This window comes from Haplochromis burtoni, unplaced genomic scaffold (assembly GCF_018398535.1).
Source record: "Haplochromis burtoni strain Fernald_Lab_line unplaced genomic scaffold, NCSU_Asbu1 Contig_235, whole genome shotgun sequence".
In the NCBI taxonomy this organism is placed as follows: Eukaryota; Metazoa; Chordata; class Actinopteri; order Cichliformes; family Cichlidae; genus Haplochromis; species Haplochromis burtoni.
The window spans coordinates 41,514-57,490 of NW_024582596.1; the positions used below are offsets into that span (position 1 = coordinate 41,514).

Here is a 15,977-nt window from a genome sequence, read left to right on the forward strand (position 1 = left end):
CTGACATTTTGGAGATGTTTGCTCTTTATACAGTAAAGTTACAGTGGGATACAAATAATATCAGGCTGATCCTGCCACGATTTGTCCCCCGGTTCAAATCACGGACAAACAGGATCCCACAGCTGTTTATGTTTTTGAACCCATTTTGCACAGAGAGGCATTTTTTTAAAAATGTATTCATAGCAATGTTGAACATTGTTCCACAGGAAAAAACAACTACATGTAAAATAATTACACCGTGACGCCTCTGCCTTTGTAAACGGAGGGACAGTAACTGCGTGTAAAACCTGCAGACAGTCAGATTAACAGTATTTCGTCTCTATCTGCCATTCTGCAATTCATCTCATGTAAACAATAACATGCGTGACGTGAAAAAAGGCACATACCTTTGACGTTGAGTGACGAACTCTGTATTCCTCGTCCACACGTAAATGCAAAAAACGGCGTTTTAAAAAGTCTCAGTTTTCGGTGATTCGAAACGCCGTTTTGGTGTGGACGAAAGGCCCAAATGCACAGAAACAGCTCCTTGTGTGGACGTAGCGTAAAAGAGTTAGTAGCTTATTTTATTACACCTGTAATTTATTGCAGATTACTTGTATTTGTTTAATTGTTTACTAAATGTTTGAGGTGTGAAATAAACCGTGTGAAAACAAAATATGGGTGTGTGTTGTTGGAGGATGTGTTTGTGCGCCGGGGGGGGAGATTTTTCTTGTAAAACAAAGGGGCGCCTAGCAAAAAAGGTTTGGGAACCACTGGCTGATGACGGTCTTGGAGACAGTGACATCCTCAATGCTGATTTGCTGATGCAGCTGGTCGCTGAGGTTATGTACTTCACCAGGTCCACGGTGTCTGTGTATGTAGGAGCTTCTCTAAACGTATCCCAGTCTGCACATTCAAAGCAATCTTGCAGAACTGGTATGGCCCCCTCTGGCCATGTTCTCACCCCTCTGTTTGTTGATGGGTCTATAGACTGGGGTGATAAGTATGGAGATGTGGTCTGATTGTCCAATGTAGGGGAGGGGTGAAGCCTTGTATGCATGCTGGATGTTTGGGTAAACAAGGTCTAACATGTTGTCCCCTCTTGTTGCAAAGTCAATGTTCTGATGAAATTTGGGTAGAACTGATTTAAGTGTGGCATTGTTTAAATCCACGGCGACGATGAAGAAGCTGTCAGGGTGGGCTGTTTGCAGATCACTGATAATCTTGTAGAGTTCACTGAGTGTTCCACTAGCTTTAGCATTAGTGCTAGCACTGGGTGGGATGTAAACAGCAACGATGATCACCACAGTAAACTCTCTTGGGATATAAAACAGCCTGCATCTGACTGCTAAGACCTCCACGAGTTCTGAACAGTGCACAGACACAATTGGGAAACATAACTGTAATTTTACAGTTACGTTTCCATTTTGGCATACTGATCTAAAATCAGAAAAAAAAACATTAAATCAAAACAGCAAAGTTATTTGCAGCCATTTACCTTTTACCCTTTTTTATAACCATTTCAAACTATTTACAGAACAATCAGCTGCTCTGCATTAAATAAGATGCCTCACAAATATTTGTGCCACTCCAAAAAATAATTTCTGTCCACTATCACAGCCTGATACCTGCAGGTCTGACAGCAGAAGGTGTATCACTGCTGTTTCTACCTGGAGACAGTGTTTACACTGTAATCTGCCTTTGGTGGCTTTTTGGTAACACCTGTAATATTCAGCAGTCGCCTCATTGTTCTGACACACAACACAAAACTATCCACAACACCACTAACTAGCTACACAAGACAACACATTAACTACACACTCCAAACACGCCATATGTCACAAATCTCCCACATCTCAAAACTCTCTCTCTCTCTCTCCTAAAACTTCCCCGTCTACCTGAACAACCCAATGTCATGTTGCCATATCATTCTTTGATTGGTCGACATGGTGCATTTTTCCACCAACACAGACGGGCTGTTTTTTATTTTTTGGTGATAAGCAGAGAGTGCTCGCTGCGCTGTCCTTAGACAGTAAACGTGATGAGACTATTGAGGAAAAACAGGCGTATATATTGTTTATCATGACTCTGGTTTTACGTGGCCTATCAACACAAATTAAAAACTGGTATATGTCACCTTGTCGCTTTGTCATCTTAAAGTGGTCATGTGATTGGCTTAGCACGACTACTTTATTCTTCTTCAGTCAAACAGCAGCACTCATGCGACTGTTTTGCCCCCTGAGCTCCAGGTGTTGTACCAAAAAGTGATCGTCGGGCAGAAAGTGAATGCCGCCCACGGGAGCGCGCAGCTGCTTAAAGCTGCAGCGCCCGGATTACTTACAGCTACTTCCTGCAGCTGATATAAGACCGTCTGTTTGTTGAAAAATAGTAACGCGACCGCATTTTCTTGTTAGTAACGGTAACAGCGTTGTAACGATAGAAATAGTAATTAGTTAGATTACTCGTTACAAAGTAAGGCTGTTAGTAACGCTGTTACTTTTAATGCCGTTATTCCCGTCACTGCTGATGGCAGTTTTAAGAATGCAGCTATGCACAGCTTCAATAAAATAAAAAGGCACATTTTGACTTGTCCATCATGTAGAAATCACCTTTGCATGATTTTAAAGTTACATATTTTAAAATCATATTATAAATTCCACATGGTCTCACAAAATTTGCAGATGTCTTAACTTCAGTTTTGGTAACATACTCTGAACTGCATAAAAATGGGAAAATACATTTAGTACAAAGCACATCAGTGGCGTTCAGTAAGACAGTTTTACAGACGAGCAGAGATGGGAGGAGAAGGCTCATATTTCAACATCATTAAGAGGCAACAATAGTGCAGTAGAGACGATGCACTGCAGCTGAATAACAGCAAAGCGTTTATTGTGAGGATGCCAGTTTCTGCAGTTTCCCATAAACTTTGTGTGCTTTATTCCCTACATTCAGGTTGAGGGGTCAGATAATGATGATGGTGTTTTTAATTGGACAGTCCCAAGAAAAGATATAGGAAAATATTACAAAATAGATATGAGTTGTTAATAACTTCTTAAGTACACAGACTACAACGTAATCTGTGGAGGCAGCAAGCGCTGTTTGTATAGTCCTCATTAAGCCTGGGTTGAATGCTAATGACTAATAATAATCTCCTACCTGTTTTGGTGATAAGTGGGCCAGAATAAAGCAGGGAGACCACCAGAGAACTGCAAAACAACTTCAGTGATCAAAAAATAAAGCATGAAAAGCACAGACAGTGGCTGCAGTGACACTTTTCACTGTGTTTAACACTCGCTGTCTTTGCTCTTCTTCGCAGCTCACAGACCAACAACAACACGAGCGACAGAGGCCCACACACCAGTCGTAGCACATACTTCATCTGACAGCAGAGCTCACTGCAGGCAGACGGACTGGCTCTGCAGTAGTGCAGACGTTGAACACGCTCGCTCTGTTCGAGCGTAAATTCTGCAAGACTGTGATCATTGTGACTGTTAATTTATTTGGAAAGAGTAAATGTGAGGATTACTAATAGTGCCAAAGCTCCGGGTCTCGTAAAGCAACAATGCACCACATATTTCCAGCAGAAATACACATTCACATGTCTGTAGCTCAGGTCAAAATACTGACTTGCAGAACATATTTCAGGCAGAAATATATGGTTAAATCCCTGCATGTCAACTATCCTTGGACAGGATGCTAAGCCCAAGTTGCTCTATGAATATGCATAATCGGTAGATAGAAAGACGAAAGTGTTTGTGTGAATGAGGCATGTTGTATAAAGCGCCTTAAGGGCTTTGGGACAGCAGAAGAGCTCTAAATAAGAATCAGTCCATGTGTCGTTTACATAGATATGGTTGTTGAGTGCTTTCTGCCTGCCTATTTATTGCAGTAATTGCTGGATTTTGCAGGAAACAACACTTAATTAATGTATAAATTGAGATTTTGCATTTTATAACAGAACATTAGCAGTGCGGTAAGTAATTGTTTCATGCTTTGATTTCCAAAACATAAGTAATCAATTATGACACAATGGATCACTTAGATCACTTTCTGTCTTCTGTCTTGCCTGTTCGATCAGCAAAATCTCTATTCTGTGTGCTGCAAGCAAATATCAGTATTTTATAGAAAGGCTAAACATTATGATACCATATATCATATCACCCTATTAGAGCACTTCGCTCTCGCTCTGCAGGCCTACTTGTTGTTCCTAGAGTATTTAAAAGTAGAATGGGAGGCAGAGCCTTCAGTTTTCAGGCCCCTCTTCTGTGGAACCAGCTTCCAGTTTGGATTCAGGAGACAGACACTATCTCTACTTTCAAGATAGGCTTCAAACTTTCCTTTTTGCTAAAGCATATAGTTAGGGCTGGACCAGGTGACCCTGAATCCTCCCTTAGTTATGCTGCAATAGATGTAGGCTGCCGGGGGATTCCCATATGCACTGGGTGTTTCTTCTTCACTCACCTTTTTCACTTACAGTGTTTGTAGACCACTCTGCCTGTAATTATTAGTTGTTATTAATATCTGGCTCTCTTCTACAGCATGTCCTTGTTCTGTTTTGCTCCACTCACCCCAACTGGTTGCAGCAGATGGCCCCGCCCCTCCCTGAGCCTGGTTCTGCCGGAGGTTTCTTCCTGTTAAAAGGGAGTTTTTCCTTCCCACTGTCGCCAAAGTGCTTGCTCATAGGGGGTCATATGATTGTTGGGTTTTCTTTGTTTTCTTTGTATTATTGTAGGGGTTTTACTTTAAAATAATCGCCTTTAGGTAGCTGTTGTTGTGATTTGGGGCTGTATAAATAAAATTGAATTGAACTGATTTGAATGGAATTGATTCGAACACCTGATGAGTGAGTAAGTACTTTTGGCAATGTAGTGAATGTGATCCGGACCAAACCTTTTCTATCTTCATCATCTTTGTAGCTTTCTTTATTTCCTGCTTTTAGTGATGTGTTTCCTGATTCACTACCATTCCTCTCTCTAATATTGTCACGGTCTGGCTGGCAGACCGTGGGTTGTAGGGAAGGAGGACCCAGGCACGGCGCTCTGTGTGTAAACGGTGCGTTTATTTACAGTGTATGAAACAAAACAACAATAAATCCCCGTGCTTTCCCTGACTCCAGTGTCGTGTCTCTCCGTGACCAGTCCGTGTCTCAGTGCTCTCCACTCTCGTGTCTCAGCACTCCTCGTGCTGGCTGCCGTCTGGCGCTCCACACTTCTCCTGGGGACACAATAGACGCAGCCGTCAGGACACATATAACCGCGGGCATACACACACTAACTCAGCTCAACAGGATGACTAACATGGAGTCTCACGGAATGATCCCGCGTCGGTGGGAGCTCCAAGACTCTCTTAAGTAGCTCCCCCCGACGAGGCCAGATCAGCAGCAGGTGTGTGGCTTCGGGTGTGGCCAGTCCGCCAGCAGGGCCACACCCACCAGGCCTGAAGGCGCCCGCAGAAACACATACACACACACACACACACACAAGCAGGGATAACGAGGGACAGCAATACCAAATATATATCATAATATTAGTCCATAACTGCTCAGGGATCCTGGGTCGCTATGCAGCAGCTCCTCAAAGTACTGCATCAGTCTTTCAATTCAGTTCAGTTTTATTTATACAGCCCCAAATCACAGCAACAGTCGCCTCAAGGCGCTTTATATTGTAAGGTAGACCCTACAATAATACATACAGAGAAAAACCCAACAATCATATGACCCCCTATGAGCAGCACTTTGGCGACAGTGGGAAGGAAAAACTCCCTTTTAACAGGAAGAAACCTCCGGCAGAACCAGGCTCAGGGAGGGGCGGGGCCATCTGCTGTGATTGGTTGGGGGGAGAGAAGGAAGACAGTCTTCATTTGTTAACACATTTCACCAATCTCCTTACTCACACTAACCTGTTGCACATCTTTTCACAGCTCAGTCTTGCCGTCTTTCTCTCTGCTAATTGATACAAATGCTTTTCTTCTTCTTTATTGTCCAGCCTCAGATATAACTCGCTTTCAGCCTTTTGCTTTGCCAGCTCTCTCTTTGTGTTATGCATAGTTTCCCATAAAGTTTGCTGGTGTTTTCTTCGTCTCCCTGGCTATCAAATGTGTTCATTATTAAACTCTTTGAATATTTTCCAGTGGATACACCAAACACCTTGGCAGTCTCCCTCACTACTGCAGCTGTATTTTCACAGTCACCTGGTAATTCGTCTCTACCACACAGAACCTGTCTCAACTCCAGCTTTCACTATTTCATCGTTGCTTCTGCCTTCACTTGCTTCCACATTTTGATTTCCAGAGTCATCCTACAATCTACAATCCTTTCTACATTTTATAATCTCCTGTCCTTTTCAGATTGCACCTTCTGCATAAGATATGGTCTACCTTCTTCTACTCTTATACCTCACTCTATGTTGCTTCTTCTTGAAGAAGGCTACATGGTCACCACGGCCGTTTCTGTCCTTTTGGCAAAATCCACCATCTGTCCTTCTGCATGCCTCTCCTTAATACATATATACTTGTCACCTCTGTTCACTCGACCTACATGTCCACTGAAGTCACCTCCAGTTACCAGCCTCTCCGCCCTGGAGACACTCTCCATCCTGACATCCAACCCGTGCACACCGATAGTCTGATCTTGTCTGACATTCACCTTCACGCCCTGTGGCTTCCATTGTCTCATCTTCTGAGACTGAAATTGTGTGGAGCATCACTAAAGTAAAACATTGCCCATATGCACACCCACTTTTGCGTATCCTGTTTGGGTATCCAGCATTGTGTTATACTTAACAGATTATTCAGCATTCATCTTTTTATCTCTACTTGTGTTAAATTTTGATTCTATTGACAAGAGTAAGATAATGCTTGCACTATTATTTCATCATATTACTACTACACAGATCAATCATACATTTTATGATTATGCACTAATCCAGTATAAAAGGTTTTACTCTTAGTCTTTCAGAAACACTTTTATTCTGATGGTGCTGTTGGTAAAGTCAGGCTCTGGATATTCATTCTCTTTAGCAGAATGAATATCCAATGAATCCAATGAATGAATATCCTTCACTGGTAGAAAACTTATTTGGATTCATTGTATAATTTTGATTATTGATTATATTTGATCATCTATCATGAATTCTACTTTCATCAAATTTTACCTGCCACATTTAAGATCATTTAAATGATGAACCTTTGACTATACTATATTTTTAGCTGATATGTTTGACTGACTCTGTCTTATCTCATTTCAGGCCACAACGCAGTATGATAACATCTGTTCACACTTCCATATCTTCAGTGGGTAAATTGCGAAAGCCAGTCGCTACTATGCAATGTGTGTAAGCGACCAGTGGTGGTGCTGTGGCCCGAGGCGGGATGCTGCTGACAGTCGGTCAGCATGACTCTGCTGGACTTGTGGCTGTCGCGCTCCATCCCCATGTGCCTGCTCCTTCAGAGCCTTGTCCTAATGGCCTTGTGCTTTCCCTCGGCCAGCATGTGTCCAAAGGGCTGCATATGCCAACGCGATTCCCACCTCCATGGCTTCAATGTTACCTGCAGTCAGTCCCGCCTCAAAGAGATTCCTCCCAGTCTACCAGTTGACACTGTCTTGCTGAGGCTGGACCACAACCAGATCGGCAGCGTTCCCGATCTCGCCTTCCATGGACTTAGGTTTTTGAGGGAGCTAAACCTTTCTTACAATGCAGTGGAGACTTTAGGGGAAGGTGCCTTCACTGGCATAGAGGCAACTTTACAGGTGCTGGACCTTTCCCACAATCGCATCACTAGCGTACACAAGGATGCCTTTGCTCGACTGAAGGCCCGGATTATTGTGAACGATAACCCCTGGCATTGTGACTGCGCCCTTCAGCAGGCTATTGGAGGAATGGCCCATAACCATGAGGCTGCTGCCCGGGTTCTCTGCAGAAGCTCGGAGCTCCACGACCAGGAGGGACAGCCGTTCTTGGCGGTAGACATAGATCTCTGTAACTTGGCAAAAAGGACCACAGATTATGCTATGCTCGTAACCATGTTCGGTTGGTTTGCTATGGTCATTTCATATGTGGTGTATTATGTACGTCAGAACCAGGAGGACGCGCGACGCCATCTGGAGTACCTCAAGTCTCTCCCCAGTAAGCCGAAAAAAGCAGACGAGACTGATGACATAAGCACTGTTGTCTGACAGCAGTGGCCCCGTGACTGTGTTCAGCAGAAACCTGGTGAACACCAAAATGTTTATTTACATTTTTAGCATTTACTATACCAAACGTTTATGTAATATGAGCATCAAAATGTATTTTGACTGTCTGTCTTTGATAGGGTTTGCTCATGACTAAGATGACAGGAGGAAGGCCGCACCAACATTTTGGTTTTTACAGTACAAAGAAAGTCTTGAAAAATTAGAATCTCAGGTTTAAATATTTAAATGGTAATGACTTTTGTAGAGGCAGTGGAACATCTGAAAAAAGCAAAATTATTTGTAAAACATGACACACTGTTTTTCCCATTTGTCTGTTTCATTTGCCGTTTATCTGTTGATTGATCTATCTGTCTAGATTGCTGACAATCTTAAATTTTAGGTTTTTGTAGCTACAATACAACAAGGTCTTTTCAAATGTAGGGTTATAATTGGGATATAGCATTAAATGTAGCCAATAATGTGGCTTTTTAATTTTATTTACAAGTTTATTATGAAAAGCTTACTAACCATTTTTAAAACTACCCCCTTTGTGTAGAAAAAGTAATTGCACAAATAATACGTTTTTATGACATAAAAGTATCTTGTTATAACAAGCAATTTTATTATGGTTTTAGCGACGTGCTGCCATGATAAACTGCACAGGTCAGGCATTGAGGCATTACATTAAAAGCCTGTAAAGTCACATGTGGTACCATAACAACATAGCTAAAAACAAAAGCTAAAAAATAGCTAATAAAAACAAGGCGTTTAAAAGCCAGAAAGTGCTATTAAAATACACCATATTGCTAAAATTACTGGTTCACTTTCACAAGCACATGAACTTGAGTGACATCCCGTTTTTAATCCATAGAGTTTAATGTGATGTCGGCCCAAATGTTGCAGCTATAACAGCTTCAGCTCTTCTGGGAAGGCTTTCCACGAGGTTTAGGAGTGTGTTTATGGGAACTTTTGAAAGATTTTTCAAAAAGTGCTTTGGTTAGCTCATGCAGTGATGCAGGACGAGAGGGCCCAGCTCACAGTCTCTGTTCTGTTTCATCCCAAAGGTGTTCTGTTGAGTTGAGGTCAGGATCCTGTGCAGACCAGTCAAGTTCTTCCACACCAAATGCTCTCATCCATGTTTTTAGGGAGCTTGCTTTGTGCATTGATGCACAGTCATGTTGGAAAATGTAGGGAACATCCCCAAACTGTTCCCACAAAGTGAGCAAGAATCTATCCTAAACATCTTGTTATGCAGAAACATTAAGAGTTCGTTTCACTGGGGCTAAGGGGCAGAGCCCAGCTCCTGAAAAACAATAGCACACCATAGTCCCCCCCTCCACTAAACTTTACACTTGGCACAATGCAGTCAGACAAGCACCGTTCTCCTGGCAACCAGTTCAGTTCAGTTTTCCTTATATTGCACCAAACCACAATAACAGTTGCTGCAATGCGCTTTATATTGTAAGGTAAAGACCTTACAATAATAAAACCCACCAAACACTGACTTGTCCAACATATAGTCAGACACCATGCTTAATACCACTAAATCTGATGTTTTGCATTTGCAGTGTGCTTGTTGATTTAGGCATTATCTGGTTGCAGATAATAATGGGAAGGTCCATTGGTTTGTTTGGTAAGCTATCATAGAAACGTCAAAGTCCACAGTAAGATCATTTGGAATATGAATATGATCCATTTCTGCAAATATGTCCAAAGTCTGGAATTTACTTTTGTTTCCAAATGTGTTTGTGTTGGATCGAATGTGTTCGTGTCAGTCTATACTATCACTGCAGCAAATAGATATTCCATGGTGTTTCTGTGTATTGCAACATTAAAAACTTCACTTCTTTTATCAAACATTTTAAATCACTAAACTAAACTAAGTCACTTCAGCTTAAAATGCACAAACTAAGCTCCTGTACAGGATGGAGCTATCTGTGTGTGTGTGTGTGTGTGTGTGTGTGTGTGTGCGTGCGCGCGTGTTTTCACAAATTGCAAATTTATTGATTAAAGAGTAAAACCGCTGAAAACTTCAAATATGTAAATAATCAATCTATAATGATGTCAGTGTTTCATTTAAATATTTTGAATATTTAAAGTGGAATAATCTGCTTCATCAAGGTCTGATTAGATTTGAGTGATCAAACATCCCAGCAAACTGACATTTTTCTTAGCTTGAAACCTTTTAAGTAAGTGGTTGTTTGAAGTAAAAGCATTTTCAGGGGCTTTGAAAGCTGCAGAGTGTGGTTGTATCCAGACATTAATTGAACTTCCCAAAGTTGAAACTTGACCATCACATCCACATCACGCTATGCTTGGCAGAAACATATGCATGTTTGAATGTCTTCCTACAGAGGCTGTCTGAAAATGTGAAATGTGTGAAATTTAAATGTGTCCTGACATCATATTGCAACTTTCAAAGAACTTTCTTGTTTTTTATACAACCTGGAGGACACAATCAGTGGGCTCTAAGTCTTGTTAAGAACAGGATTCATAATAATCTCTCTCAGTTTTGGAGTTGTTCATTATGAATTTATACACATATTTCTGATTTTAAACAAATGTTTCAAGACGTTTGATTCATATTTTAGCATATTAATGGTTAGAAGAGGATCTTAAAATATCAACAAACTTGGCATAGTTGGCTGGAAGTAATAACATCAGTGTAGTATTTGGTTTTGAATATGAACTCTTGCCTTCAGTGCCACCACAGCAGGAAACGTAATGTGCTTAATGTTGAGGGGTAGGATATGATGAGTAACACCAACATATGAGGGACTTTGGTCATGGACCCTGGAGAAGTTTCTTTTATTCATGGAAGTACTCAATCGTGAGACAAAGTCTGAGTCATAGAGTCAGAAGTCAACCACATTAACAGCTTAGGATTTCTTCCAGTACATCCTGATGGAACAATCCCCTCATTTTATCCAGGAATTGTAAGGGACTCGGAAGGAATTTGTACCAAACTAAGATCTCTACACAAAAACAGACGTGGAAGATCTACGTTTGCTTGCATTCAGCTTCAGTATAGAAAGCAGCTGGGTTAGCAGAAGGTTATCTGACTAGTGTAGTAACTGACTCCACTCTTCACTCCTATCCCAAGCCCTCTATAAATCATTATTTCTGTTTTTTATTACTCTAATCATGAACATAAACTCTGGCTTTGGCCTTTCTAGAGGATACGGGCCTTCAAGTTTTTACATTTTCCAGATTATAATCATGCCAAAGGTGCCATGAAGAGATCAGACAAGACTTCCAGGTTTCCCTCCAGAATATTACTGATAGTATGTTGATCACATGATGACAACTCAAAAACATGCTACAACTACAGGTTGCTATATTGTACTGTGCATTTGTTTCTTCAGTTTGTGGCATCTTTGTTTATTGCTATTGCTGTTGTCAATCAGAGTAAATCTTTGTATGTCTGTACTGAGCAAAGGGAGCACAATACTAAATGTCAGTTGCAGCTGACTCTAATTGTTGGTGGTGTTACTTTCCTTCAGTCTCAGAATTATCTCTTCATTGCATTCCTTTGTAACAGGCCACACTGTTCTGATGATTCTGTTTTTGTTTTATAACTTTGTGCTAATTGAAACACATTAGCATTGAAGGCTAATGGAAACCAGATGGAAAACCAGTACTGATAAAAAAGATACATATGGAAAAGTACAAGAAATTATATTCTCTCCACAAAACAATAATTTTAAGTTGTCCTGCAAACAAGTGATGTATTTTCTCTGAATCTGAATGTTCAATTCATGTTGTACAGTAGCGGTTATAAAATTGACTAAGGGAATACGTCGTGAGAATATGTAGCTATTGAGTGCTAGGATCACATGTAAATAGCAACGTGGATGTTTTGTGAAATACCTGGATGTTTTGTGAAATACCTGAAAACCCTTTAATTTGTTGGTCTTGTCTTCAAAAGACAATATCCTACTCCACAAGATGGGATCAGGATCAGTCTGTGAAATACATGTACAATGTCATGAAGCAAAGTGTAGCCAAGGATTTGAGAGTTTTTCTAAGTGCCTGAATATTTCTCTTACAGTTTTCTTTTTATGTCTTCTTTTTCCATCTCTTTGCTTGGACTTTCAGAGTTTAGGATTATTACTGTTTAGTGGATTTGTGCTAGCTAGAAAAAGCGGAATCAACCATACGATATATGAACTATAGTATACCATATTGCAGATCTTGCACAACAAGAGCAGTGTGTAATAGACTAACACACCATGTTAGCATTGACTTTCATAGTTGTGGCATGAAATACAGAAAATAAAATAAAGAAGGTATGTATTGTATGTATTGTATGTATTGTATGTATGTAAGGTATGTATTGTATCAGAATCAGAATTCTGATTCTGATTCTGATACTGATTCTGATTATTGGTTCATGGTATTTTCTTTTCGCAGCATTTGCCAGTGAGTGATGGATTACCTTTGGCTAACTCTTGTCTGTTAAGCCAACATTTCAAAGTTAGTGGGGTAGTAAACTGTAGGTGTACAATAATGATTATCATTATGTCAAAGAGACAGTTTTTCTCAAATGGTAATCTGCAGCAAATATATAACATTCTAAGAAAGATTTAGAGAGAATTTAGCTTGTTTCAGTGAAAATAGCAGACCCTTCTCACTCTTGAGGCGTAATATACTGACGGTTTGTCACGTCCCAAGGTGTTCCATAGGAACGCGAAAGATGACTTTCAGTGTTCCTATGCTACGCGCCGGGTTATGGATGAAATCCAGTAGAACGACGGTACCCTAAAAACAAAAAAAGGTCAGTAGACATGTTTCGTTTGCTAAATTCTTTATTAAAAGACAATTTCCTATTTACATTTCTATGTTTCATAAGTTTGTAATTTTTACTCCAGGATGGGGATGGATGATGTGCGTCCTGTGCCACCCATATGATCCAATCAAGGCAAAGCTCTCACCTATAGACACATTTTAAGAGATGGAATTAGCGTGTCTCATGTCTTAAATGTGTATGCAAGTGCTTGTGTGTTTAATCAACAGGCCGTTGTTATGTATTTAAATCACATCTGACAGCTATTACACTTTATAGTTACAAAGTGTACATAACCTTTATATACTTACCATTGCCTTATTTGCCTCTTGTGATTGAAGAGCTGGCTCTGCATTGTTTAGCTCCTCAATGTTGTGCAAGGGCAAATCCAGAGGCAGTACCCCAGCATCTACCGATTCATTGCAGCAGGGATGGCGGATGGCTCTGACCTCCTCACGGAGTTCGTTAACTGCTCTGGTCAGGTCTGACAGCATAGTTAACATCTTTTGTGAGGTCGCATCTGTTTCAAAGAACAATTCTAGAAAGATTAATGGCTCAAGCAGTGAGAGGCGAAAAACGAATATATCCATAAGTGATGGTGTAACATTCTGCATTCAAGTTGTTCTAACTGCTAAAAGTGTTTTCTAGTTTTTGCCTGTCACATATATTTGATATTTACAAAATGTGAACATTGGCATCCTCGAAAGAGTGTCCTTTATCCTTAAGATGCAGATGGACTGCTGAGTCTTGTCCTGTGGAGGTGGCTCTTCTGTGTTGTGCCATGCGCTTGTGAAGTGGCTGTTTGGTCTCTCCAATGTAGAGGTCTGAGCATTCCTCGCTGCACTGTACAGCATACACCACATTGTTAAGTTTGTGTTTTGGGTTTTGTCTTTCGGGTGAACCAGTTTTGTCTGAGTGTGTTGCTGGGTCTGAAATGCACCGGGATGTCATGCTTGGAGAAAACTCTCCTGAGTTTCTCTGATACACCGGCTACATAGGGGATGACAATGTTGTTGCGTCTGTCCTTCTTATCCTCCCTCGCTGGTGTCTGGTCTTCTTTTCTGTGCCTCTTTGCTGACTTTAAGAACGCCCATTTAGGATAGCCGCACGTTTTGAGTGCTTCCTTTACATGTGTGTGTTCCTTCTTTTTTCCTTCAGGCTTAGAGGGAACATGTTCTGCCCGGTGGTGTAGGGTCCTAATTACTCCAAGTTTGTGTTCCAGAGGGTGATGGGAGTCAAAGAGGAGGTACTGGTCCGTGTGTGTGGGCTTCCGGTAAACTTCGATGTTGAGTTTGCCGTTCTCTTCAATGTGCACAGCGCAGTCCAGGAAAGGCAAACAGTTGTCCTTTGTGTCTTCCCTGGTGAACTTGATGTTTTTATCCACAGCGTTAATGTGCGCAGTGAAGGATTCCACTTCTTGTGTCTTGATTTTGACCCAGGTGTCGTCCACATATCTGTACCAGTGGCTGGGTACTCTTCCTTTGAAAGAGCCAAGAGCCTTCCTTTCCACTTCCTCCATGTAAAGGTTGGCTACAATAGGTGACACGGGGGAGCCCATGGCACAGCCATGTTTTTGTCTGTAGAAGCCTTCGTTGTATTTGAAATATGTAGTGGTGAGGCAGAGGTCTAACAGTGTGCAGATCTGATCGGGTGTGAAGTTGGTCCTGTCCTCCAAGGAGCTGTCTTCTTGTAGTCGTTTTCTGACAGTCTCCACGGCCTCCGTGGTGGGTATGCAAGTGAAGAGAGAGACTACATCAAAGGACACCATGGTTTCATCTGGATCCAGGGTAAGTTTCTGGACCTTGTCGGTGAAGTCGGTGGAGTTCTTGATGTGGTGTGGGGTGTTCCCCACGAGAGGAGCAAGGATGGTAGCAAGGTGTTTAGCAATGTTATAAGTGGCTGAGTTTATGCTACTGACTATGGGTCTGAGTGGGACAGCTTCCTTGTGGATTTTAGGAAGTCCGTAAATGCAGGGTATGGCATCCCCTGGGTAAAGGCGGTGATATGTAAGGCGGTCAATGATCATATTGCTGTACATTTTGGGAGGAACACCCTTCAACTGGTGCGGGAGTATGAAAGGGAATCAAGGAAACTAGTGGATTATAGGAACCATCTCCGTTTCAACCTAAGATGCAGACGAAGCAGAGTTGTTCCTAAGAGATCAAGATCAGCCAGACTCTGCAGGAACTGGAAATCCTTCTACCCTCTCCAATCTTAGAAGAGGTTTACAAGTTTGTGGACAAGGCTCAGCGGGCCCAACACTCTAAAGGAAAAGAAAGACAACGCAGGAAATTTCACACCTTGCTTTCAAAAACACACACTCCTCATCCTGAACCTACACAACCCAGAGAAGAAAACACACCTGAAGACAGTCAGGAGAAATGGGTTAAGAACTTTTCAGACAGGATTCTCACTGAACCTGAAAAGAGAGTATTAGCCAAAGGACTCAATTTTGCCATTTCTCCACAACAGTTGCCCATAGTGGACCTCATCACAGCCACAGAATCTGCCATACGGATTAATAAATTATCACAGACAGAAGCAGAGCAAATCAGGATGAAAGTCTCAGCCACGCTCTCCAGTGCCAAAGTCCCTCCATCCAACCTCACAATACAGGAAAAGAAGGCCGTCGCTTCCCTGAGCAAAGACCACAACATCACTGTTTTACCAGCTGATAAGGGAAGATGCACCGTGGTCCTAAACACTACAGATTACCATACAAAGATCACTACTCTCCTCAGTGACAACAATACCTACGAAGCCCTAAAGCGAGACCCCACAAGCAGCTACAAAAAGAAAGTTATAGCTTGCCTTCAAGACTTTGAAAAGGACAAAATTATTGACCGCCTTACATATCACCGCCTTTACCCAGGGGATGCCATACCCTGCATTAGGACTTCCTAAAATCCACAAGGAAGCTGTCCCACTCAGACCCATAGTCAGTAGCATAAACTCAGCCACTTATAACATTGCTAAACACCTTGCTACCATCCTTGCTCCTCTCGTGGGGAACACCCCACACCACATCAAGAACTCCACCGA

The 15,977-nt window shown here is 41.6% G+C and overlaps 1 protein-coding gene across 2 annotated transcripts in view; it reads left to right on the forward strand.

Annotated features, from left to right (window-relative positions):
- The window catches only part of lrrc3b (leucine rich repeat containing 3B), a 44,424-nt gene extending 31,952 nt beyond the window's left edge, over positions 1–12,472 (forward strand). Inside the window, exons 2-3 of one of the 2 annotated variants that reach the window (XM_014338571.2) lie at positions 6,109–6,171; positions 7,224–12,472. In XM_014338571.2, the coding sequence (XP_014194057.1) occupies positions 7,370–8,152 (783 nt within the window). In that variant the 5' untranslated portion in view covers positions 6,109–6,171; positions 7,224–7,369 and the 3' untranslated portion in view covers positions 8,153–12,472. The remainder of the gene's footprint in view (positions 1–6,108; positions 6,172–7,223) is intronic. The other variant, XM_005937816.2, reaches the window with a different exon arrangement.
- The last annotated feature ends 3,505 nt before the right edge of the window (positions 12,473–15,977 follow it).